Raw genomic sequence first — 26,923 nt, 5'->3', positions numbered from 1 at the left:
GACTCTCAGCTGGGGCCTGGGCAGGCCCAGGAGTACCGAGACTGAGACCTGAGGGGGACCGGCTGTGCCTCAGTTTCCCATCTGAAGACCTGAGTCCTAAGTCCAGCCAGGTCCCTGTAGGCAGGTCTGAAAGAGGTGGTGAGTGGGGGTTCCTTGGGGAACCAGGTACCCTTATGAGTGATGACCATGAAATGTGACATCTGCAGAGCATTTTCCCCGTTTTAGTCATTTTACACGCTCATCTCACTCAATCTTTACAGTAATCCCGTACTTCATGTTTACAGAAGCTGCTGCAGTCAGGGGCCCTCAGCCTCAGCGTTCCCCCTTTCATCTCAGGACTCTGAGGCCCTGATCAATCTCCCACCCCATGCTTTCTGGGGATGTCTGGGTATGCTTTATGGGACCACCCAGCTCGTTATAGGAACCACTAGCATTAGTGATGGCTACTCTGATCCCCACAGATGAGACCCCCAAGGCTCAGGGGGTGGAGACACTTGAAGGAGGTCCCAGAGCCGGGGCTCAACCCACGGAGGTCTCCTTCCAGCGACTAAGTTCTTATCCACTCAGAGGGATTTATGGTGAAAAAAGAGGAAAGGCTGCAGGAAGGGACATGGTTTGGGCCCAGCCCTGGGAATAGCGAAGCCTATAAAAATGGGGTTTTATCCCACAGTTGCTGAAAGGCTGAAGATGACAAGAAAAACCTAAGCAAATTAGCCCCGGGAATGTAAAGACGCCACCAACAAAACCACCTTTCCGTACCTTTTTTTATTTCCAAATGTCCTTTTTTTTTTTTATATATAATTGTAAAAGCAATATAATAACCACAGTAAAACAACTTTTGAGAAAAACGTCACTCATAAGCCTCCTCCTCTAGCATATCCATTTTTGTTTTTTAGGGTATTTTCATAGGTTGTGTTTTATTCATCTCGTGCTGCTGTAACAGAAATACCACAAGGGGATGGCTTTACCAAAGAAAAATTCATTTTCTCACAATCTAGTACACTACAAGTCCAAATATAGGGCATTTAGCTCCACGGGAAGTCTTTCTCTGTCACCTCTGGAGGAAGGTCCTTGTCATCAGTCTTCTCTTGGTTTGGGAGCTTCTCCGCTCCTATCCAAAGGACGTGCTCTGTTCCTGGAGGTGCTTTCTTGGTGGTATGTGGTCCCCCTGTCTCTCTGCTCACTTCTTTCATATCTCAAAAGAGTTTCGCTCAAGTTACAATCCAATTTTGTAGATAGAGTCCTGCCTCATTAACATAACTGCTGATAATCCCACCTAATTAACATCATAGAGGTAGGATTTACAACACAGGAAGCTCACATCAGATGACAAAATGGTGGACAATCACACAATACTGGGGAAATTGATACACATGGGACACAATTCAATCCATGACAGGTTGGTTTTTAAATTTTACACCATCGTCAGCACTGTGAAGAAGTCTGCATTTCCCCCAACTATTTCATATATATTTTTTCCTTGTCAAAATAAGTCTCAATAATACATATTTCAAATGCAGAAAATTACATTGAGTAGATACACCATACTTTGCTATTACCTTATGTTAGACATTTGGGTCATTTCCTGGATTTTGTTATAAAGACAAAAATGCAATAATAGAGCCTCTTCATTTTTTTTCCTGTGAAATTTTCTTATACTATTTTTTTATGGCATAGTGGTTAAGAGCTACAGCTGTTGGCCAAAGGGGTAGGCAGTTCGAATCCACCAGGTGTGCCTTCGAAACCCTGTGGGGCAGTTCTACTCTGTCCTATAGAGTCGCTATGACTCGGAATCAACTTGATGACAACAGGTTTGGTTTGGTTTTGGTTTTCATTTTTTTTCTTGTGAAATTTTCTTATACTCAATTCAGGAGCAGGGTTACTAACCCATTTTTATGTCTCTTAAAACATAGTATCAATTGTTCGATTTACATGAGGGGGCACTTCACTTCAGTGTTGGAAGCACTCACACGCACATACATGCATGAGTACGTATGTGTGCGTGTGTATACATGTGTATATACAGACATACATATATACATTTATGGACACATTATACATATTTCTGTTTGTTCCATGTGGTTGCTATTGTTAGTTGCTGTTGAGTCAGCTCTGATTCATGGAGACCTCATGTATAACAGAAAAAAATGTTGCCCAGTCCTGCACCATTGCCATGATCTTTCATGTTTGAGCCTATTGTAATCGTTAAAGGCTGTGTGTCAACTTGGCTGGGCCATGATTCTCAGTGCTTTGGTAGTTATTATGAAGTTTGGCAGTTGTATAATGATGTAAATACCTCCACGATGGGATCTGCTGTGAGTAACCAATCAGTTGAAAGGGAGTTTTCTGGGGGTTGTGGCCTGCATCCAATCTAGGTGGACTTTCTGGCAAGGCTAGAGGGCTTTCGCTCGCTCTGGATTCTGCAGCTGGCTCCTGTTCATCTGAACTCTGGTTCTTGGGATTTGAGCTAGCAGCTTACCTGCTGATCTTGGGATTCGTCAGCCTCTGGAGTTTATGAGCCAGCAGCCTGCTAGCTTACTTGCTGTCATGGATTGAATTATGTCCCCCCCAAAATGTGTGTATCAATTTGGTTAGGCCATGATTCCCAGTATTGTATGGTTGTCCTCCATTTTGTGGATGTAATTTCATGTTGAGAAGATTAGGGTGGGATTGTAACACCACCCTCACTGAGGTCACCAACCTGATCCAAGGTAAAGGGAGTTTCCCTGGGATGTGACCTCCACCACCTTTTATCTCTCAAGAGATAAAAGGAAAGGGAAGCAAGCAGAGAGCTGGAGACCTCATACCACCAAGAAAGTAACACCAGGAGCAGAGCGCGTCCTTTGGACACGGGGTCCCGGTGCCTGTGAAGCTCCTCGACCAGGGGAAGATTGAGGACAAGGACCTTCCTCCAGAGCCGACAGAGAGAGAAAGCCTTCCCCTGGAGCTGACGCCCTCAATTTGGACTTGTAACCTACTAGATTGTGAGAAAATAAATTTCTCTTTGTTAAAGCCGTCCACTTGTGGTATTTCTGTTATGATAGCCCTAGATAACTAAGACACTTGCTGCTCTTGGGATCTGTCGGCATCCGCAGCCTATGAGCCAGAGGCCTGTTGTCTGACCTGCCAGTCTTTGTATCTCCAGCCCTTTTAGCTACATGGGTCAGGAGAAGCCTCCTGTCTGACCCACAGACTTGGGACTTTCCAGCCTCTACAATCGCATGAGCCATTTCCTTGATATAAATCTCTCTATATACATATATATATATAGACAATTCTTTGGTTTTGTTTCCCTAGAGAACCCAGCCTAAGACACCCATTGTTGAGGTTATTGTGTCAAGCCATCTCATTGAGGGTTTTCTTCATTTGCTGACCAATTTGTTCCACAGCAGGTCTATAATAGTTCTCTATTATAGACTACAGGTCAAGAACATTGCCTGCCTTCCCCACCCACAGTCCTAAGCAAATGCTGGCCCTTAGACAGCAGTGCTGTAGACCAGGTGTCCACTGGACACCACTGACTGGACAACCAATCAATCCAGAGACCAACCTTTGACCTATGACATCACTTGCCACACACTAATGAACTGGGCTGACTGGAGGCTCACTATCAGGAATGGGAACAAGAGCTGCTGAGACAGGGAGGGTGTTAGCTGCAGGAGCTGACCCCAGAGGGGTGCCAGAGCAAAGCTATTCGGTAGAGTTTGGGACATGGCAAGTCAAAGGTATAAGGAAGCAGCCCTATGAGAAAACAGAAACCATAAGAAAAATAAGCACAGAGCACAGGGGAAAGGTGACTGAGGTCACAAAGAGGATAAAGTGGAGCAGACTTGAGTGGGGAGCCAACACTCATCAATGCCAGACCCTGGAGTGGAGCTCCACTGACTCGGGGACACATAGCAGGGGAAGTGGCCGTAGAGCCAGGGTGGGCCCTCCAGGCCTATCTGTGCCGCTGCTCTGTCCTTTGAGTCCCAGCAGGGCCCTGTCTACCTTGGGCCCATGGAGGTGGATCAGTCCTCTAAGGCTTTGTCCACCATTTGTCTTCCTTTTGTGCAACTGTCTGTTCAAGGATCTCACTGGGGTCTCCTGGGTGCAGAACAGAAGGACAAATAAGCTCAATGATGCCACAAAGCCTCACGGAGCCCCACAGAACCAAGCCTTGTGTTGGGTACTGGGGAGCTGTTTGGAGGCTCTCACAGGCCTGACTAGCCTGCCTGACGATCCTTGGAAGCATCTAATCCTAATTTCTATTTTACAGAAGCAGACACCGAGGTCCAAAGAGAGTAGTCACTGTACAAGTTCCCAGAACAAGCTGCAACAGAGTCAGGATATTCCTACCTTTCCCCAGCAAACTGGGCGAGGTGCGGGGTGGGGAGGGCAAAGTGCTAACATCTGGTCTCTTTCAGAAGTCCTAATCTAGCAGTCCTGGGAAAGGGCCTCTGTGCCCCTCCTTCCACAGTCAGGGATCCCCCTTCCCACTGGCTCTGCTTTTTGCCCAACCCATCCACGGGCAGGATTCCTTGGCTCCAGCTAGTGGTGAGCCCCTAGGCTGCCCAGGTCTGGGCAGGTCAATTCCGAGAAAGACAGACGTGGGGGCTGCAGGAGCTTCTTGGGCCCCAGGGTCCCTGCCTCTAGACCTGACCTTGTGAGAGTACTGACAGGCGTGCTGTTCCCTTTACAGATGACAAGCTATGCCGTGGGCATGCTTCCAGATGTGGGGCACACTGTGGTCTTCCCCCTTAGGCCCGGTTGGAGCTGGTGCTCCTCTGAGCCCAGGTGGGCCCAGCGAGGCCCCAGCCTCACCCCATTTCTGAGCGGCCCCATCACAGCCCAGAATATTGTGGCAGCTCACCTGCCCTATCTTGTCCCAGGCAAATGGTTAACCCCCAATTCAGATCCTCTCCCCAATGTACCCAGGCCTAAGATTGCCTCTCCCCAAGGCTTCTCTCTGTTCCAGGTGCCACGTGACCCCAGACCCAGCCTGCAGTCAGGGAGGTAACCCCATTGTCACAATGACAGACAATCAGGATGACTGGGCTGGAACCCTTGGAGGGAAATCCCACTGTGGGCATGTTTAAGACCAGGATTATTTTTGACCCTGAGATTGATTGGTAAAAAGTGATTATATGAGAGACCCAGTGTTTCCTTCTCTCAACTATTGTAACATCCTTCCACTTGTCTGCTTCTGGAAACCTCTGTGTTCTCTACCCGCTGCTGGAAAACTGACACCCAGGGCAGATCAGGTTACCCTCCTCCTCAGAGGCCCCAAAAGATGCCCTACTGTCCACTCAATGGCATCCCATGCCTCCATCCCATGGTTAAGCTGCCCCTCCAGGCTGTCCCCTCAGTGAGCACTGTCTCTGCCACCCCGCCCCTCCCTTCCAAGATCTGGTCATTCCTTCAGGGTGAGGCTGCTTGACCTTCCTTGATCAGCTAGAATTTTCTGATCTTAACATCTCCTATCAGTTGTGCACACCCTGAGAGCTACCTGTATAAAGCCCATGATCCCCGCAGGCGTTTTTAACACTTTACACATACACAGTGAGTGAGTTTTTCCTTTTATTTTTTGAGACTCTCGGTTCAGGATAAAATAGCTGACAGACCCTCTTGGGTTAAGACACAGTGTTACACAAGAGGCTAGTTAGAGCCCCCACACAGAGAGGAAGGATCTAAGTGTCTGGTCTGGGTAACACAGGAACACTCCGATTTAAGATGAGAAAAGCCATCCATCGAAGTCCACCAGTTAGGGTCCTAGCGCTCCTCCTCTCACAAACCACAGCCTATTACGAGCACAGGTGGATTGTGTACTCACACAGGAAGCTTCCCAGTGGAACGTCAGCACCCAGAGTCTCTCCTCCTGCAGGCTCTCCCAGCGCCCGGTTCTCTGTCCCACCGAGATGGTCCTGCCTGCCTTCTAGGGACATCTACTGAGCTATAAGGAGGAGTGTGGCGGGAGGAAGTAAGGATATAGGGAAACAAAATCAGCAACACAATGAAAGGGCCCAGAGGAAAAGTCAGAAGAGCCAAAGGAAAAGGGAAATCTTTAGGGATATTTCTGTCGACCACTAATTCACATGTTTGTATATTATTCTTGATATTAGTAAAATGGGGCCTTCAGTAGACTCTGGGTGGAGTTATTTTCTCCCTCGTTTTTGTCTCTATTTTATGATTGAACTATGAGGGAAAGCACGTCAATCAAACTCTTCCTAAGTGATCCTCTAGGCTACATATACCGGAATGTAAATATCACAGAAAGTGAGGGGGCCACCAGTGTCCTCACCGATTATCACAGAGCTTTCTCAGCACCAACAGAACATCCAGGACAAGCTTTTGTTTTTTCTCCGGTTTTTAATTAGATTCATATCCCTCTTGAGAGAACAAAGTCTATCCAGCTGTAGAAAGTCTGAGGGACCAGGAGGAAAACTAGTCAAACCGCTTGTGAAACTTGCAAATGTGATGACCAACTTCCCGTGAGGTGAAAATGAAACCCACATTCCATGGTAAAGGCCCATGTCCCATCTTACATTGTAATTTGCTGCATTGGCTTGAGGTCCGGTGAGACTGCGAAGGCACACCCTGTGCACTTTTTGATGTCATCCACTGTCAGGCCTTTCCAGGGCTCAATCAGCGTCAGTCCTCTCTTGGGGTGCACGTTGAACACGGCCCTTTCTGTGATGATCCGGTTCACACAGCGCTTCCCAGTCAGCGGCATTGTACAGTTGTCCAAGATTTTGGGTTCATTTGCCTTTGAACGATGCTCCATAGTGACCACGACTCTGGTTTTGGGACCGGACACTAGATCCATGGCACCTCCCATTCCTTTCACCTTCTTCCCGGGAATCATCCAGTTGGCCAGGTCACCGTATTTGGAAACTTGCATTCCTCCCAGCATCGTCAGACCAAGGTGCCCCCTCTAATCATTGCAAATGACTCATCACTGGAGAAGAAAGAAGCCCCGGGAAGAACAGTGACCGTCTGCTTGCCAGCATTGATGAGATCCGCATCCACCTCACTTTGTACTGGAAATGGCCCCAAGCCCAGGACCCCATTTTCACTCTGAAGATGAACAGTCATATTTGGGCTGATAAAGTTGCTGGCCAGGAGAGGGATTCCTATGCCCAAATTAGCATACATGCCATCTTCAAATTCCAGAGCCGCCCGTTTGATGATGCGGGTCCTCAGATTATCTTCGGGTGTGTGTCTTCCCGCTCCCTCTTGTCGGACTGCTAGGCGCTCAATTCTTTTCTCGTACTTTTCTCCCTTTATCAAGCGGTCTACATAAATGCTAGGAATATGGATGTCTTCTGGGGAAAATGATCCGACCGCCACAATTTCTTCAACCTCCACCACTGTGGTTTCTGCAGCTTTGCACACAGGCACGTTGAAATTCCTTGCGCTCTTCCTGAAGATAACGTTTCCTGAGCGGTCGGCCTCCCACCCCTTCACCAAAGAAAAATCTCCTCTGATGGCTTCCTGCAGAAAATAATGGTGGCCATGAAACTCCCTCACCTCTCTGGGCTTACTGATGACGGCGAGGTGGCCATCGTCATAGTACCTGATGGGCGCACCTCCTTCCTGGACCAGGGTCCCGTAGCCCGTGCTGGTGTAGAAGGCGGGCACCCCGGCGCCCCCCGCGCGGATCCTCTCGGCCAGTGTGCCCTGGGGCGTCAGCTCCAGCTCCAGCTCCCCGGCCAAGTACTGGCGCTCGCAGAGGGCGTTCTCCCCCACATAGGAGCAGATGATGCGTCTAATCTGCTTGCTCGCCAGTAAGAGGCCCAGTCCGAAGTCGTCCAAGCCCACGGTGTTGCTGACCACGGTGAGCCCTTTCACTTGGGTCTTCAGCAGGGCCCCGATCAGGTTCTCGGGGATCCCGCAGATGCCGAAGCCTCCCATCAGGACGGTGGCGTCATGAGGGATGTCCTTGATGGCCTCCACCGCGTCTGCGTAGAACTTGACCTGGTGGCTGGGGCTGGTGGAGAAGCAGCGAGCACCACCCTCGGACAGAGCGGGGCCGATCCGGGCGCCCCCCGGGCGGCCTGCGAGGGCGCAGAGCCGCAACCCCGAGGAAAGGAGCCTCAGGGCCGCCATGTGGGTGCGCGGTCCAAGGTCCCGCAGGCGAGAGGCTGGGGGCGCGCCTCTGAGCCCCGCGTAGGGGCGCCACGGCCGTGTCACAGAGCCAGAGCACCCGCCGCGGTGATGTCCCCGGGCCGCGGGGGTAGGAACGGCCTCGTGCCGGGGCGGCGACCCTCTCCATGTTGCACGTGAGGACACAGGCACAGAGAAGCCAAGGAGGTGCCGGCCACAGGGCAGACAGATTGGAACTTGACTGTCCCGCGCCGCGGAGCTAGCACGTGACGCTACCGCGGCCCCGCCAGAAGGGAACTGCTCACGGGGCCGCGCTCCAATGACTGTGGGTTTAGGTTTGGGGAGGCCCAGAGAGGATTCTGTGCCGGTGGCCTCCAGTCAGCTCACCGTCTCTGTCCCCAGCGTCCTGACTTGCTGCCCTGGGTTCAGTCCGCGTCTCAGGCCCACAGGCCCTCACAAAGCTGAGCGGAGCTGACGGCCTCTATTGGGACATGGACCCAAAGCCTCTCCTGACCCTGCCTGACCCTCTGGAGCCTCTGCCAGAAAGTCCAAACCCTCTGGAGCTTCCAAGACACTGATATCTACTGAACAGCTATCCTCACTGAGCACCGACTTTGTGACCTGTTTAATCCTGTTGACAACCTCAAGAGCCAGTGACTGCCCCACTCATTTCATTGCCCTGGAGGAGCTCAAGTTCACCCCTCATCATGACAGCAGGGATGGCAGGTCCTGCCCAGCCATCAGTCACAGCAAGGGTCCCTTCTCCTGAAGAGGCTGCCCCTCCTTGTGCTTCGAGTCCCCCCACTGGGAACTAGTGGAGGATTCGGCACTTCTCCTCCCTCCACTGAGTCATTCCCATCGGCACACCACATGCTCTGCTGCCTCCTAGTCTGAAAAGGCCCTCCCTGACCCCACATTTCCCTCCAGCCACCCCATTTCTCGGATCCCTCCTCTAGCATAAGTTCTACAAAGAGCTGTCTAGTGTCTCAGCCACCTGCTTTGGTTGTCCCTCCAGCTCCCCAATCAGGCTGCATCCCCACCCTCCACTGAGCTGCTCTGGTCAAGGATGTCAGTCACCTCCATGTGACTAAGCCCTCTGGTCACTTCTCAGTCCTGGCCTTTCTCAACCTCTACAGAGGACAGGTGACACTCCCTCCTCCTGGGAAGGCTTCTTTGCTTCCTTCTTTCTTCTCTTGGCTTCTGGGTCCCCTTGCTCTCCAGTTTCCTGCTTCTCCCTGGCTGGTCCCACTCAGTCTCAGTTGTGGCCCCTCCTTGGCAGGACCTCTGGATATTGGAGGCCCCAGGGCTCCAGGCCAGTCCCCTCTGCTGTATTGCTATATTACTTCCCTGGGTGCCCTTGTCCAGTTCCATGGCCTTAAATCCACTTATACCCAGTGGTTCCCACACCCGGGTCTCCGGCACTCACCTTTCCCTGGAATGGCATTTGCACGTGGATCTCTACCAGGGTCTCAATAATACCATGGCCAAAAGAGAGCTCTTGATATCCTACCTGAAGCCTGCTCCTCCTCTAGTTTTCCCTAACTCAGGCAAAACAAAAAGAACTATTAAGAAATCCGTGATTCCCCCTTTTCTCATCTACACGCCCAGCAGTAAATAACCTAAACCAAACCCCCTGCTGCCGAGTTGGCTCTGACTCATAGAGACCCTACCGGACAGAGCAGAGCTGCCCTATAGGATATCCAAGGCTGTCGTCTCTATAGGAGCAGACTGCCACATCTTCCTCCCTGAGTGCCTAGTGGGCTCCAACCACTGACCTCTCAGTTAGCAGCCGACTGCTTAGCCGCTGTACCGCCTCGGCTCCTTCTGCTAGAAATACATCCTAACGATTCTACCTCCACAACATATTTCTGATCTATTCACTTTTCTCCATCCCAGATGCTCCCAACAAGCACTTACAGCTCTCCCCTGGACCACGGTGTGGCTCCTGACATTTCCCTCTCACTTCAGTTTGTCCATTGTACCCACAATGGACAAACTGAGCTCAGAGGGCTTTGTTTTATACATGTATTTAAATAGACTTCGTATTTTACAATAGTTTAGCGTTACAGGAAAATTGCAGAGACAGTACGGAGAGTTCCCATGTACCTGGCACCCAGTGTCCCCTGTTAACGTCTTATGTTGCTATGGTACATTATGAACAAATATTAATACATTACTGCTAACCAAACACCATACTTTATTCAGATTTCATTAGTTTTCCCCTACCATTCTTTTTCTGATCTAGGATACTACATTGCATTTATTAATTACGACTCTTTAGGCTCCTCTAGGATGTGACAATTTCAAAGTCTTTACTTGTTTTTGAAGCCTTTTAAGTATTAAGAGGAAACCCTGGTAGTGTAGTGGTTAAGTGCTACGGCTCCTAACCAAAAGGCTGGCAGTTCAAATCCACCAGCTGCTCCTTGGAAACTCTATGGGGCAGTTCTACTCTGTCCCATAGTGTCACTATGAGTTGGAATTGACTTGACGGCAATGGGTTTGTTTGGTTTTTGGTTAAGTATTAAGAAGTAATCATCAAGACTTAATGGTTTGACAGAGACTGGAGGAACCCCTGAAACTATGGCCTCCAGACGCAATATTAACCTAGAACTGGAACCATTCCTGAAGCCCACTCTTCAGACAAAGATTAGACAGGACTACAAAACAAAAAATAATACATGTCAGGAGTGTGCTTCTTAGTTCAACTGGGTACAAAAGACCAAATGAGTGGCTCCTGTCTGGAGGCAGGATGAGAAGGCAGGAAGGGACAGGAACTGGTGGAACAGACACAGGGAAGCCAGGGCAAAAGGGGGAGTGTGCTGTCACATTGTGGGGATTGCAACTAAGGTCACAAAATAATATGTGTATAATTTTTTGTATGAGAAATTAACTTGAGATGTAAACTTTTACCTAAAGCATAATTAAAAAAAAAAAAGGAGCCCCCCCCTCAAAAAAGAATGGTCAGTTACAATAATAAAAGATATTAAAAAAAATACAATACAAATTAATCCAAGTTACTAAATTTAAAAATTATAAGATGAAATATAACTAATAATTCTAATTTTTAAAATGGAAATGGCTAGGAATTCTGTAGAGCGTCTTTCAATGTGAGTTTGATGCTTTTCTCGTGGTTAGACTGGAGTTAGTGGGTTTTGGGAAGAAGATCACCAAGGAAGTACCATTCTCATCACGTCATATCAAGGGTACCTACTATCAACATGACTTAACACTGTTGATACGAACCTTGGTCACCGGGCTGAGACAGTGTTTGTCAGCTGTCTCCAGTGGAAAGTGACCTTCCCATCCCCTTTCCATACTGTGCTCTTTGGAAGCACGTCACTAAGTAAAGCCCACACTTAGGGGTAGTGAGTTATGCTCCAACTCCTTAAGGGAGGAGTGTACCAGAAGGTTCTTTTTTAAAAACCCACATCACTTCTTGTCATACTCCACTACCATTAAAAAAATAATAAAATACCCTAAAAACTCCAACTTGCCCTGGTCTACCCTAACTCAAAACCACCCCTGCTGACCTCTTTCAATCTTGTCTTCCTCTCTCCCTCACCTGCTCTGCTCCAGCCATGGCAGCCATCTTGCTATTCGTCAAACACGCCGATCTTGTGCCCACCTGAGGCCTTTCTATCACCAGTGCCTTTCTCTTTCCCCCAAAATACCTACTCAAAGAATGAATGAGTGAATCCTCATTCTATAGATGAGAAAACAGAGGCTTGGAAAGGTAAGTACCTCCAACATTACCAAACTACAAAGTTACAGAGCTGGGATTCAAACCCAGGCCCCTCTGACTCAAAGCCTGAGGGTTTAACCACTTCACCCTACTGCCCCTCCCCTGGGTAGGAACTCCCAGTGTAGAGAAGGTTGCTCTGTAGAAAGAATTTCCCAGCTCTTGGGAAGAAAAACATTGACTCACTCTCTTAGCAACTCAAATGTAGGCTCTGCAGAAAGAGAAGAGGGAAAACACCATTGTGTGAGGGCCTACTATGTGTCCTGCACTGTGCCAGGAACCTTACTCACTTTACCTCATTGAGTCCTCACAGTGGGGAGGGGGTATAACCCAGTGTTACGTTTGAGAAAGCTGGGCACCCAGGGCAAAAGCGAGGCAGACCACCACTGCCCCTGACATGGCCTCAGAGGAGCCCCAGGAGAACATCCGCTGCACAGAGCCCCAGTCTTACCATCCTCCGTTTCCACATAGAGGCGGAGTCCGAGGTTCTTGTTATGGTTCAACAGCCAGCGGTCACTGGCTGCTGTGACGTCCAACACCAGCCAGCCCTCGTTACCAGCTCGGAGCGTCTGAAGATCCAAAAAGAACAAGTCAGACTCCCTGTGGACATGAAAGAACAATTAACTGAGGCCAACACAGCTGCCTTGTGTTCTAGTGCCCGCCTGGGGGATATCTGTGGAGCAGATGGCTCTGGGCTGACTCTGGGCTGGGTGCCTTAGTGTACTTTCTTGCTGTATCAAAGGCATTACTGCACCCATGTACAGATGAGGAAACTGAGGCCCAGGAGGCTCAGTGACCTGTCCATAGCCCCATAGCCAGGACTGGCAGGGCCAAGATTCAAAGCCAGGACTGCTGCTGGGCTCCTTCCACAGTGCCAAGAGGCCTCTGAGGTGAAGCATGTTTCCCACCTCTGAGGCTGGTCTCCCCAGGAAGTTCCTCTTTCTGTCCTCTGGGAAATGCCCTTCCCCCAAAAGGGCCTGGTTGGAGGAACCAACAAACACTTGACTGTGAGGGAGGGGCAAGCACAGGCTCGAGGGGAAGGCACCTGTTGGAGTGCTCCTTGACCACCTCAAACATGCTGACGTGGAGGGTCCTGTTGACCTGGTGGGTGCTTGGCACCTTATAAATCCGGAATTCAGCGACCGTGACTGCCTCCCCTGTCGGGATCTGGGTCAGGTCAAACCAGAACTCCTTCCAGTGGGGTTCCTGGTGGGCCAGGGCGTAGTCGCGCTCCACTGGAAGACAGAGCAGGGCAGGGCGGTCACTCAAGGCACTGGAGAACAGCAGACCCAGGGTCAGGCTCACTGCCCACCAGACCTGTGACAGGGCATGGCACCCAGCCTGGGTGGGGCTGTCTCCTCCTCTGTAAACAAGCTCTGCCCCTCAGGGTGTTAGGAGAGCTCTATCAGGTCATTAGTGAGGTGCTCCCAGCACAGAGCTCAGCAAGGGTAGGCTTTCATTCTTGGCTCCATGGGCCACGCCCCAAACACTGCCTGCCCCTGCTCAGGCCCCTGCTGACTCCACGGCCCACAGAGGAGACAGGATAGGTCCGTCCTCTGTAACCTGAGGCTAACGGGGAGATAAACATCGGACCCAAGGGAGAAATAGGTCCACAGCCCCAGTGGCAAAACCTGGTGCACAGGGACATACATGACTCTGTTTCACCAGGACAGCGGCTGTCCCCAATCTGTCTAAAGTGCCTGGATAGGAGACGGAGGGCGGGAGGGAGCTTGGAGCTGACATTTAAGCTGGGCCTTGAGGGGTGAGTGTGAATTTGTCATGATGTCAAGGGAGGGACCAGGGAGAGCAAAGGGACCAGACTGCTGAGGACCTTCAGGGCACATGGGAAAACCACCACCACAAAACAACAGCAAAGGGTGAAAGGATCAAATGGAACAAGGTGAAGGAGGAAGATGAGCCACAGAGAGACTGGAAAGGAATAAGGAAAAACAAGGTAGGAATGACAAGCTCCTTGAGACCCAGATCAAGTGCTGGGGGGCATCAGAGAGGGTCCCTTTGGAATGGTAAAATCTGAGAGGGCTTCACGGAGGAGACGACATCTGAGCTGGGCCTTGAAGGATGAAACGGGGTCTTGATAGGCAACAAGGGTGATAGGGAGGGCCTTCCAGGCAAAGGGGACTCCTATACACCGGCATGGAAGCAGCTAGGAGCCACAGAGAGGTCAGCAGAGTAAGGTGTAGGACAAGAGTGTGGTTGTGGCCTGACTGCAGGAGACCTGACTTCTGGGGTTCGCACATGGGCTGTGCTTGCCAGTGGGAGCAAGAGGGTTCCAGGGCAGCAGGGGAGTGGTGTGGTTTGAGTGAGGGAAATGTCCGGGGAGGCAAGGGTAGGACAGGCTGGAGGTGATGTGGAGGGGGTTCAGAGGCGGGGGCTGGTGTAACAGTCTGTGGGGGAGGTCGTGGTTGTGGAAAAAACCCCACATTTCTCAGCTGCTCGGAAATGCTCAGGACAGAGTATTTAGGGCAGTCTCATGCTAGCATCCTGTCACTTTCCAAAGCCAAAAATCTGTGACTCCGGAAAGCAAGGGGGGGAGCTGCCCAGTGCCTTCCTCAAAGCCTAACACTGAGATTTTAATTATATGTCTGTGAGTCTTTTTAAAGATTCTCTCTGTGGCTACTGGGCTCGGTGACACAGGTTTTAAAAAGGCCCAGGATGTGCGGCCTGAGGGAATGTGGCAGTACGTCCTGTCCTTGCAGTGGGGACTTGGTCCAGTGATGGGCAGGCAGGCAGCTGTGATGGGTGGGTGGCGGGACAGGACATGTTTGGGCAGGAAGAGAGGGACTGCTCATCCCCAGGCCAGGGAGGAGAAGAGCTAGGATGTCCCTCGTCCAGCACGCCTCGGTTGCCCACCTGAGAGCCAGGCCATTTCAGGTGCAGCGTGACACAGGGCAGGACCTGGTCCCTCCCAGACAGGCAGAGAGCATCCAGGGCAGCGTTCAGGATCTTTGATGGGTGATGCCCCGTGGATATCTACACACCTGTGCCCTCCTCCGACAGACATGTGCTCACACGCACACTCAGTGGACTAGGGCTGCACAGACCACCCTGTTAAAGTGGCTGTGCAAAACCCTGATTTGCAGGAAGGTGTCCTGTGGTTAAAAAGGAAATAGGTGAAGGCTGCTGGCTGTCACAGGGCATGGGACAGAGTGAAGGAGAGTTGCTCAGAACACCCTTCATGGCCCACTCCTCAAAGCACCATTTACTGCATCGGTCCCCATGGGGGGCTGACAGGTGGGTGCTAGCGGCACACTGGGGAAACACTGTTTGCATGCCTGACGGTGGCTTCACGTTGGATCCGGGGACTGAGGGAACAACGGGGGCAATAGGCTCTGTGGGCTTCTTCCCTCCCTCCCTCCTTCCGTGTCCTACAAGCAAGGAGCAAGCCCAGGGGTCACCCAGGCTGGCTCAGTACAGCCTTACTCAAGTGAACTGACCCCAGTTTCAAACTTCCACCCTGTTCAGCTTAGGGAACTGAGAAACCACCCAGGAGTGCCAGCACCGGAAGTAGTTCATCCTGGCTGTTCCAGGCAAGCGCTAGAAAGTGGGAAATTTTCAGGAAAATGGTAATTTTTATCCCAAATTGATAAAATTTCCTGGAGTGCAGCATCAAAATAGACATAAAAAATAGACATAAAATAGACATTCCTTTGCTGGATCTGCAGTGTTTCAATGGTTGCTTCTTTGGATTAGGAAAGATATTTCTCAAAAGCAGGTGTTGAAGAATAGCATTATGGGGACCTGGGAAAATGCAGGTAGTCACTAGGCAGGCTGACTGCTGCAGCCACAAAGACAGTGTTGAGGAGTGTGGACAGCTCTGGCCAGCACCAGGGTCTCTGGGTCCCAGCTCTGACACCACTGCTCACCAAGAACTTTCCCTCTGTGGCCCCTGTCTCCTCATCTGTGAATCAGTGATATGAATACACCCTTTTCCTCATCGGACTGTGAAAGGGCTTTGTAAAGGGCAGGGACCTTTGGATGGGAGGGCGGCCATTTACCAGGAGGCAGGGGGGTGGTGCCTCTTGTTTCCTAACTTAGTGGATGCATCAAGAGGTGGTGCCACCCCGCCAGCACCAGCTGGAGGCCATGTCTCAGCACAAAGCCATGGGGGAGGAAAGGGAGATAGCCGATTTTCTTTTTTTAAATAAAAGCCTTGAATGGAAGAAAACACAACTGATGAAAATAAATCAGTTCCACTGAAAGGCACTGGGACGGCTTCAAGCTGCCTGCTTTTTACCTGCCTGACTTAGTTGAGGCACTTAACCCTCTGGGCTGCAGTGTGCACATCTGCACATTCACCCTATGATACAGCGTCAAATAAAAGCTGTAAAAAGCTAAGTTTGTCACTGTAGTTGGTACTGGGTTATGGTCCAGCAAATGCTCCTAAAATATTACTCAGGAGCATTTCCTTTTCGGTGTACCCACAAACCCATACTCCACTTCCACATATTACTAGATATGACATCTCCCACAGCAGCCCTGGCTCGAGAGGCAGCCCCTCAGCAACGCCGCTGGGGTTGTCTTCCCTGTTCTGAGTACTCTGGGCTCAGGCACAAAGCAAAAATGAACCCTTTCTTTATAAAAGTACTACAGATCCCAGAATGTCAGAGCTCAAAGGACAGACTCACTAAATCTGGTCTCCTTCCTCTTTTATGTACACTTGGAAACAGAGCCCAGGGGTCCTGACTGTTGGCCTGGGGCTTTTTCTATTACAGTAAAACTCTACCGTCTGATGCTGTAAAAAACTGCACAAAAACCAGGTTGGAATCTGCCAAAAATGCCTCAGAATTCAAGACAGGCACCCAAATACATAGCACAAAATGCCTATCGATGTTTCCCACCCCTCTGCTATTGTTTGATGGTTCACAGAGGGAATTTATGGGTTTTCCCAGGAAAACTGCTGCTGGCTGTGATGGCTGGGAAGTTCATTCCAGGGCACCTACTAGATTCAGATAGACTGTGGGGGAGGCTTACTCCTTGCCCTGGCCGGTGTTCTGGGTCCCCGTGATCTAGGATATATCCTGCCAGGGATCCTCCCTCTGGGGAGGCTTGGGAGGGACCACTGATGTTTAGAACAAGGTTTCTGGGTAGTAAATCATATCTCCCATCTGCAAAATCCTGGACAGGGAGTCTTAATTTTGGTATCCCATAATTTCACCTTTGGGCATGTGGGGAAGGACTCCTGACTCTGCTGCCTTCTCATAGCCTGGAGGCTTTAAAAGAACACTCACTTTTCCCATTCATTTTTCCTGGCCACATCTAGTAATATTATTAATTCATTTATTTCACAAAAATGAGAGCAAGTCACTAGGCACTAGGGACACTGCAGCAAACAAGACAAACCAGCCTCTGTTCCCATGGAGCTTAGAGTCTAGTGTGGAAGTCAGATAACTAGCAAGAAAGTAAACAGACAAGACTGTTACATGTAATAAGTGCTATGGAGGACATAAAGAGAGGGGTGGGGTTTGGAATAATGCAGGGAGTGCATGTGGGGCCACTTATTTATGTTTTTAACTTTATTTTGAAATAATTTTAGACTTAGAGACTAAGTTGCAAGAACACATATATCCTTCGCCCAACTTCCCTAATCTCAACACCTTATATGTTGTTAGATGCAGTTGAGTTGGCTTTGACACACAGTGATCTGATGTACAACAGAACAAAATGTCACCTGGTCCTGTGCTATCTCCACAACCACTGGCATAGTTAAGTCTAGTCGAACAACACTCTGTTGTGATCCACAGGGCTTTCATTGGCTAATTTTTGGAGTAGATAGCCAGGACTTTATTCCTAGTCTGTCTTAGTCTGGAAGCTCCACTGAAATCTGTCCACCATGGGTAACCCTGCTGGTATTCGAAATACCAGTGGCATAGCTTCCAGTATCATAAACATGCCTGTCACCACAGTATGACAGACTGACAGATAAGCGGTGGGACATCTTGTATAACCATAGTATAACTATCAAGACCAGGAAACTGACATTGGTATAATACTATGAACGCAACTACATCCTTTTCTTGAATTTCACTAGTTTTTCCACTACTGTCTGTTTTTCTGTTCTAGGACTCAATTCAGGATGCCACATTACATTAAGTTGTCATATATCCTTAGTCTCCTCCAATCTGTGACAATTCCTCAATTTTCCCTTGTCTTTCATGACCTTGACACTTTTGAGCACTGGTCAGTTATTTTTGTAGAGTGTTCCTCCATTTGGGTGTGTCTGATGTCAGCTGATGTCTAACTCAAGGTTAGATTAAGTTCTGGAGAAGAATGCCACAAAAGTGACGTGTCTTTCTCAGTGCATGAAGTCAGGCAACATGATGTCCACATGTATTATTACAGGTGATAACTTTGATCCTTTGGTTAAGGTAGTGTCTGCGTGGCTTCTCCACTGTAAAGATACCATTTTTCCTTTTGCAAATAATAAGTTATCCTAGGTGAGATACTTTGAGATTATGCACATATCTTGTTTCTCCTCAAACTTTTGTCCACTAATCTTAGTATCTATTGGTAGACCTTGCCTGCATCAATTATTACTATAGTATTTGCAACACTAATTTTCTATTTCCTTCATTCCTTCTACATTTAGTAATTGAAATCCTTTTAGAACAGAGACCTGTCCCTTCTCCCTCAATTATTCATTAATTTTTAAAAAGTCATTAGGGGTCTTGGATATTTATTTTAGTTTATGGGTTATAATCCAATATTATTAATATTTATTTCATTGCTCAAATGGTTCCCGCTTTGGCCACTGGGAGCTCCTTCAGGTTGGCTTCTGTATTCTTTGGACATGCCCCCCTCCCTTTTTTTTCTTAAGCACTTCCTTGTTTCCTGATACCACAAGATGCTCCAGGATCATCTTGTAATTTCCCATTCCCATCCCTGGAATCACTCACTTCTTCAAGGAGCTTGGGTTCCTTTTATGGAAGAATATAGAATTTAGAAACTAAGGTCCAGGCACTAGATGTGTTCATTGCTCCTGGGATGTCATTGCTTCTAGGCCCTCTCAGCAGACAAAGCTACGGAATATGTGTGTATACGCTGATCCATACACAGCAACGATTGTGAGTGATTCCAGGGATGGGAATGGGAAATTACAAGATGATCCTGGAGCATCTTGTGGTATCAGGAAACAAGGAGGTCCTTAAGGAAAGTCCAAAGAATACAGGTCATGGGACACTGGACCTTCTCCTCCAGTTTCTGATAAAACAACCGCCAAATCCCACGTTTGCAGGAAAGGTCTGCTTTGGGAAGGAGGACGGCTGCCGTCTATACTCTTCCTGTCCATGTAAGAGGCCCTGCGCTCACCACTCACAGGCTAAACCTCCAGATGCCAAGTCCTGTGTCCATCGGCCCAGCACTAACGAAGGCTTCAGCTATTTTTGTGCCCTGGACAAAATTTAGAGTCACACAGACAATCTAAATTTGTCTTCTTTCTAACCAAAAAGTAAGACCTTAAAAGACACCCTCTTCCTTTAGCCCAGAGCAGCTGTTAAGAGAATGGAGCCTTCCTGACCTTGTCTTCCCAGTGTTCTTCCCCTCACACCCATCCCCAACCCACAGGGCCCACAGAGGAGCCTAACCTCACACTGTGGTCTGGCGCCAGCCCCGTGCCTCCTGGTTGCAAACACCCCTCCCCACCCCAGATTCTCTTCTTGAAACCACTCTCTCCTGGGTTATCCACCACGCTGCCATGTCCCCTACCTCACCATGTCCCCTACCCCGCCATGTCTCCCTCCCCATGTCCCCCATCCCACCATGTCCCTGTCCCTGCCCTGTCCCCCACCCTGCAATGTTCCCCCTCCCTGCCATGTCTCCTACCCCACCATGTTCCCCACCCTGCCATCCCCAGTCCACCATGTCCCTCTTCCTACCACATCCCCCTCCCCAGCATGTTCCCCTTCCCTACCATGTCCCCCACCCCACCATTTCTCCCACCCCACCATGTCCCCCTCCTTGCTATATCCCCCTCCCCACCATGTCCCCCACTCCTGCTGAGCCTGCTTTCCTCTCAGTTCAGTTTTAAGGGCCTCCTCATCCTCCTCTGACCCCCCCACAGAGCAGGCCTGCACCAGGGCCTCATGTCCCCAGCTTCTCTGCCCCTCTGCACAGTGAGCTATTAGAGGGCAGGGACTGAGCATGATGGGGTGGAAACAGGAGGCTCTCAGTGATCCACTCCCCAAGACCCCGGTGTTCCACGGTGGAGGGCAGGCTCCCCCAGGCCTAGGCGGCAGGTGGGCTGGGCCTGTCTAGCTGGCCCTGCCAGGAACAAAGGCTGAAAGTGGGAGCACTTCAGACCCAAAACAAGACCCAGCCTCCAGAGCTTCTGCACGTCCACAGAGCAGCCACAGAATTTATAAACTGTCGATTCTGCGTTCTGAAGGGGTTTCCCCCACCCGGAAATCTCAGCACTGCCAAGAAGAGGCCCAGGCTTCATTTCTGAGGAGATTTTAGTTGGTTTTCATTGCCGACTTTTGTCAAGAGCTGTTTCCATAAATGGCTCTGCACTCATAATTACTAGTCCAGGCCTCAGACGACTTCAGACCCCAAATTAAAAGGGAACGCCCACACATCTGGCTACATCAAGGCCACGAAGGCCAAAAATATATTCATGGAGATGTGAGCAAGAAAGAAGCAATTTCTCCAGTTGAAACCTGGGGCAAGAACAGAACTGTGGGAGTTTTCCAGAAAGACGTGGTCACGGTGATGTAGCCCCTCATCCCTGTGGGGAAAGGGTACCCGTGAGGAAAATGGGCTGTGTATACCTCCCAGCCTGTTCCTTACCCCTGGAGGAGCCCCCATCAGGGTCAGGGGGTGGGTATATTCCTTGGTCAGAGCTGTGAAGGTCTTCAAGGCAACCCTGCATAGATGGGGAAACTGAGGACCAGAAAGGGTAGAGACCTGCAGGGGTCATGAGTCAGGTTAGGAGCCTTTGTGTAGACTTGTAGATTTGGAGCCATTGTAAAATGATTTCCCTTGAAGTTCCTTTGGGTGGTGATATTGGGTTGGAGGGTCACCTGTCGACAAGGTTCTTCTGTCAACAGGTGCCCTACAAATGCCTGCTGAAGCCACCTTCCCCTAGGTAGGGCCTGTAGGGACTTGGAGCCCTGGGGAGATGCTGCACCCACTGTTGGCTTCTGGCAGACAGGGAGGGCTGGCCCTGCTTCTGTTCCACCTAAGCAGCCCAGGCCCCTTCACCTGGCTCTCAGCACTCCCCTGTCTCCTGCCACATTCCTCTTTCCTTCAACTTCACCAGTCTGCCCTGAGCACCTGCCACTCAGGGGCTGCGGTGCAAAGTGGGGTAAGGGCTTCCAAGAAGAGTCAGATTTGGCCCCTGTTCTCCGGTTGCTCCAAGAGTAGGAGAAAGAGGGGCCTAAACATGCACCTGCATCAGACAAGGCAGAAAGTGACTAGAATCCTAGAAAGAAGGATAGAGCTTCCAACATGTAGGGACCTGTCTCTTTAGAGTAGAGTTGGGAGTGGAAATAGATTTATGGATCTCCCCCTTCTTTGTTTAAGAAAGGTGCAGTTTTCATAAGAAGATATGGGAGTGAGTGCATCCTATGCAGAGGGCACAAAATCAGCAAAGGCACCGAGGTGGGATGTAACATCCAGCTCCCACTTGTGAAATGTCTACCATGTGTAGGGGCCTGGCTGGCCAATTGCACGTCATTTCTCTTCGTCTTATACAACCCTGTGAGGTGGGCTTCATTCACCCTGTCTTAAAGGTGAGGAAACTGAAGTTCATGTCTCACGGCTCCCAAGTGGCACACCCAAGATTAAAATCTAGACTTAATTTAGCCACAGAAGGACGTATACAGAAAGTTCATAGCATGTTTATGCATAATAACCAAAAACTGGAAATAGCCCAAATGCCCATTAAGGAGAAGAGATAAATTATGGCACATTCATGCAAAGGAATACAACTCAATGATTATAAAAAGAACTATTAATACAATGATAACATGGGTGAATCTCTAAAATATTACGTGGACTGAAGTTCAAAGAACAGACCAAAGGAATCGACGGGGATAGAAATCAGAAAGTAGTTGCCAAAGTAGAATGTAGAACATTTTCTTTATAAATTATGCTATGCCAGCTGAGCTAGATGTTTCCCGAGACCATGGTCCTCCAGCCCCCAGCCCAGTAATTCAGTCCCTCAGGGAGTTTGGATATGCCCATGGAGCTTCCATGACCTTGCCTTGTGCAAGTTGTGCTGGTTTCCCCAGTATTGTGTACTGTCTTACCCTTTACCAAAGTTACCACTTATCTATTGTCTATTTAGTGTTTTTCCACCCCCACCCATCCCCTCCCTTGTAACCATCAAAGATTGTTTCTTTTTGTGTGTAAACCTTTTTGCGTTTTTGTAGTAGTGATCTCATACAATATTTGTCCTTTTGTGATTGACTTATTTCACTCAGCATAATGCCCTCCAGATTCATGCATGTTGTCAGATGCTTCACAGATTCATCATTGTTCTTAATCATTGAATTGCACAGTATTCCACCGCGTGTTATGTACCATGGTTTATCCATTCATCTGTTGATGGGCATCTAGGTTGTTTCTATCTTTTTGCTATTGTGAACAATGCTGCAATGAACATGGGTGTGCACGTCTATTTGTGTGATGGCTCTTATTTCTCTAGGATATATTCCTAGGAGTGGGACTGCTGGATCATATGGCATTTCTATTTCTAGCTTTCTAAGGAAGTGCCATATGGTTTTCCAAAGTGGTTGTACCAGCAGTGCATAAGAGTTCCAATCTCCTTGCAGCCTCTCCAACATTTGTTATTTTCTGTTTTTTTTGATTCATGACATTAATGCCAGGGTGAGATGGTATGTCATTGTGGTTTTGATTTGCATTTCTCTAATGGCCAGTGATCTCGAGCATTTCCTCATGTGTCTGTTAGCCATTTGAATGTCTTCTTTGGTGAAGTGTCTGTTCATTTCCTTTGCCAATTTTTTAATTGGATTATTTGTCTTTTTGTTATAAAGGTGTTGGATTTTCCTATAGATTATAGAGATTAGACCTTTGTTGGATTCATCATAGCCAAAAATTTTTTCCTAGTTGTAGGTTCTCTTTTTACACTTTTGGTGAAGCCTTTTGATGAGCATATTTAATTTTTAGAAGATCCCAGCTATCTAGCTTATCTTCTGGAGTTTGTGTGTTATTAGTTATGGTTTATATCCTGTTAATGCCATGTATTAGGGCCTCTAGCATTGATCCTATTTTTTCTTCTAGGATCTTTATAGTTCTTGGTTTTATATTTAGGTTTTTGATCCATTTTGAATTAGTTTTTGTGTATGGTGTGAGGTATGGGTCCTATTTCATTTTTTTGCAGACAGACATCCAGTTCTGCCAGAACTATTTGTTAAAAAGACTGTTTCTTCCCCGCTCGACGGACTTTGGGCCCTCACTCGCCTCTTTTTAAAACAAAGTTGTGACAGGAATTGTGAGATTCAAATGAAAGAACAGACATGGAGGTTCTGGGCATGTGGTCATCACTGGGCATCTTCTTATACAATCCCTGAACAATTCCATAGGGTGGGTACCATATTATCCCTATTTTACAAGGGGATAACTAACTGAGGCTCCCAGAGGTAGACTGGAAATCCCATGATCACTCTGGGAACAGGTGGCAGAATCAGGAAGCGTATTTTGTCTGTTTGAGTTCTAGGTCAGAAACCCCTGACCCAGGCCTGTCTGCCCTCCCATTGTTCAGCCCCTCCTGGTTTCCAGATTGGCAGTGTCACTATCTAGTACCACCTAGCAAGTTATAATAAGCTTTATGGTTTACGTATTTATCATTTTTCTCACTCACTTGAAATCAGCTCCCTGAGAGCAAGAGCTTTGTTTAGTTCACTGCTATATCTCCAGTAACTAGAACTGTGCCTGGCACAACAGATATTCCCTGTTTGTTGAAAAAAAAAAAGAACGAATTTCCTGGAAAAAAGAATCAGTGAAACTGTCCCTGGGGCTTATAGAGGTAAAGCATCACTTCTTCAAGGTCCAGTTGATATGGGCAGAGGAAGACTCAGGCCAGGTCCCTAACTCCCATTTAGCCCTGATTCTCCCAAATCCAACAACCTCAATTTGAAAGCTCATCAATTACCCTGTCCTCAGCCACCCAAGATCACGGGAACAAACTAGACAGGTTCAGGGAAGGGTCACAAGAAAAGTAAAGATGGCTCTGTTCTCTTCCTGCCTGGACTTCTGCCTGAAACTGTTGTTTGCACCTCAGTTTCTCAATGTGGAACATGGGCGCCTGCCACTTGGCTGACACAGGATACAGAAGGATTCAGGAGGACAATCAGAGTTGGTCTTTTATGCCTCCCTCCCTCTGCCCTCGGTGGTCCAGTCAGTCAACCTTTGCTCTGACAGAGAGGGTGTGGTGGAGTTGGTGAGAACCACAGGTTCAGGGCAGGGAGGCACCTCGTTTTTCTGACACTGTCACTGTAGACTAGACAAGGAAGCAGAGGCCCAGGGAAGAGAAGCACTTGGTTAAGGATGTGCAGGAAAATGGTGGCAGACCCAGGTGATACAAGAACCTGGTTCTTGCCTCCCAGTTCAGGGCCCTCCTCTGTGAGCACAGGTGAGGCCAGGGACAGGCTGCATCTGTGTCCTGACCAAAGGAGCCAAGAGTCTACAAGGCTGAAATTGACAGACAAGTCAGGCAGGGCTGCCTGCTCTGACCACAGCCCGCCTCCCAACTCGATCCCTGGAAACCATGACATAGGCTTCCTAAAGCATCTGCTCAGACACAGACGGCCTGGCTTACAGCAGGAGGCCTATGAGAAGCCCCAGGGCCTCTGAGCCCTACAGGCTGCCATTGATGGTCAGGTGACCGGCCAGCACCAGGCCTCGCTTCTCAGGAGCCAGAAGAGGTCAACAGGAGAGGTGGAGCTGGGGGCCCCAGGTGTGCGAGCCTGGGCGTGGGTGCTGATGCTGCAGTGATTCTGCTATTAGGCTTCACAGTGGTTTTCGGGCCACTGATCTTCAGGGCCCTGGGGCCTGGGACTCCAAACATGGAAAGGTTCCTGGTATGTGTCTAATCCCCATATACCCCCCTAGGTAATTACCAGTTAAACTACTCTAACTCAAAGAGTTGTACTAGCGCAATTAGTACTTCAGAATAAAGGAGGCCCTCTGACAGCTGGCTGCGCCCACCCATAGGCTGAGCTTCCACTCAACAAAGATCTGTTGTTAATCCCACAGCGTCAGAGGCCTTAGATCTTTAATGAGACATACAGAGATGGGGTGGGAAGATTTAGGTTTTGGAATCCACAGCCCTGGATGATGCCCTGGACCTGCTGGGTGGCCCTGGGCAGGCCATTTAACCTCTCTGGGCCTCATCTCCTCACCCCGGAAATAGAGCTGGCAGATCAGCTTCACATGCTGTTGCATGGATTGATGATGAATTATAAGCCCTGATAGTTCAAATGCTAATTTTTATTCTAAAAATAGGTACAAACACCTTTTGGTTGGCTTTTAAAATCTGCTTCTGGGTTTCACATGTGTATAAAACACATGGGCAGGTTCCCGTCACATCCACACCAAGGAGGGGACAGTAGCTAGGAGGGATGAGGTCAGCAGCAATCAGATCCACCCCCCTATCAACTAATTACACAACAACTCTGAGGGATGGATCACTAGGAGCCCCATTTTACAAGGAGGGACTCCATGCTCAGAGAGGCAAGGGACTTGCCTAAGATCACACAACAGAAGCAAGAGGGGAACTAGGTCTACCTAAGCTCAGGCCCAGCTCAATTCATGGCAACAGCTTCCACCAGGGCTGGATGCACTTGACCCAGGGGAGGCTGGGGGGAAGCAGAAAGCGGACTGGGAGGTAACTCACTTTGACAGACGGCTCTCCTGGGGGCATTCCTGGGGGCACTCCATCCTGAGCTCTTCTTGGTCCTGATCCTTGGGTCAGCCTGTTCTGAGCACAGAGCTTTTGCCCCGGTTCCACTCATGGTTTCCTCTCCCATCTGCTCCAAGTCCCCAGCCCTGCCAGCCTACTGGCCTTCTAAGTTTGCACCTGGTAGGCAGCAGGTAGGCAGCATCCAGAGCCTACCAGCTGGGTTCCTATGACTGGCACTGGGCTCTCAGCACTGGTTTAATGGCTGCATGTCACCATGACAGCCCACCTTGGGTCCTCCTTGGGTCTCCAATCCTCCTATACTACAGATGGAAGCAAATGGCTGCAGATCCCACAAAGCCTGCTGCTACTCTGTCCCGTGTTCCTCTGCCCAAACCGGTCTGAAACCCTGCAGTGTGAATTACTTAGTATGGCCTTTCTTGCCATGGTCTTGTAACTCCCACCCAGGTGACTGGATGGGGCTGTACAAATAAGATAATTATGGCCCACCAAGGGGATTGGTCAGTTTTGCCTTAAAAGGGAGCCAATTCCAGAGCAGAAAGAGGAGCTCACCACTACCAAGGAAGGACAGACCGGCAGGAGAGATCCAGCAGCAGAGACCTGGCAGCCAGGAGACGGCACAGTGGGCTTCCTGGCCCACAGAGAGAGAAAGTTGAGTGCCTCTGGGCAGAGACTGAAGGCCAGGGAGAGGCATGCCTGCATGCACAGCTGGGAAGAGGATTGAAGGACCGTATTTTGAGTGTTCCTGAGCCTGAATTGGAACTGTCACTTCCCTAGTAAGCCCCATAACTGTATGATCTGATCTGTGAGTTCTGTGCAGCCATTGCAATGAATTTTCAAACCCAGTAGGGTGTTGTGGGAGGGACGGCTGGTGTCAGAATTAGTAAAGTTGGCAGAGAGAAGAGGGCATGTCTGATCCCCACCTCATAAGAATCGGCCTTGGGCTGTTGATCTTGGTTCTCCTTCCCCCTTCTGAACTTGGAGGAGGTCAGACTCTATCCCCATACTGTTTTCCACACACTCTGAAAAGCCTGCCCTCCAGACAACAGAATTGTTACCTCTTTGAGCGCTGGATGTAGAGCCAGACAACCTGGGCCAAGTCCTGCTCGAGGACATAGAGACTGTGCTATTCTAGGTGTGACACTGCCTCTCTGAGCCTCATTGTTCTCATCCGGGCGATGAAGGTGAGTATCATGGCTTTG

The 26,923-nt window shown here is 49.3% G+C and overlaps 2 protein-coding genes across 2 annotated transcripts in view; both read right to left on the bottom strand.

Moving 5' to 3' along the window:
* Positions 1-26,923, bottom strand: part of BMP8A (bone morphogenetic protein 8a) — a 37,958-nt gene that overhangs the window by 9,617 nt on the left and 1,418 nt on the right. Inside the window, exons 2-3 of the mRNA XM_003415516.3 lie at positions 12,870-13,059; positions 12,276-12,424 (exon numbers count right to left, since the gene is read on the bottom strand). Coding sequence (XP_003415564.1) covers positions 12,276-12,424; positions 12,870-13,059 — 339 coding nt within the window. The remainder of the gene's footprint in view (positions 1-12,275; positions 12,425-12,869; positions 13,060-26,923) is intronic.
* Positions 2,966-8,088, bottom strand: LOC104846362 (succinyl-CoA:3-ketoacid coenzyme A transferase 1, mitochondrial-like). Its single transcript, XM_010595330.3, is given in 2 exon segments — positions 2,966-6,912; positions 6,915-8,088. Coding segments are annotated over 2 exon segments (1,566 nt in total). The 3' UTR covers positions 2,966-6,520.

This window comes from Loxodonta africana, chromosome 3, assembly GCF_030014295.1.
Source record: "Loxodonta africana isolate mLoxAfr1 chromosome 3, mLoxAfr1.hap2, whole genome shotgun sequence".
In the NCBI taxonomy this organism is placed as follows: domain Eukaryota; kingdom Metazoa; phylum Chordata; class Mammalia; order Proboscidea; family Elephantidae; genus Loxodonta; species Loxodonta africana.
This window is presented reverse-complemented; position numbering and strand designations above follow the sequence as displayed.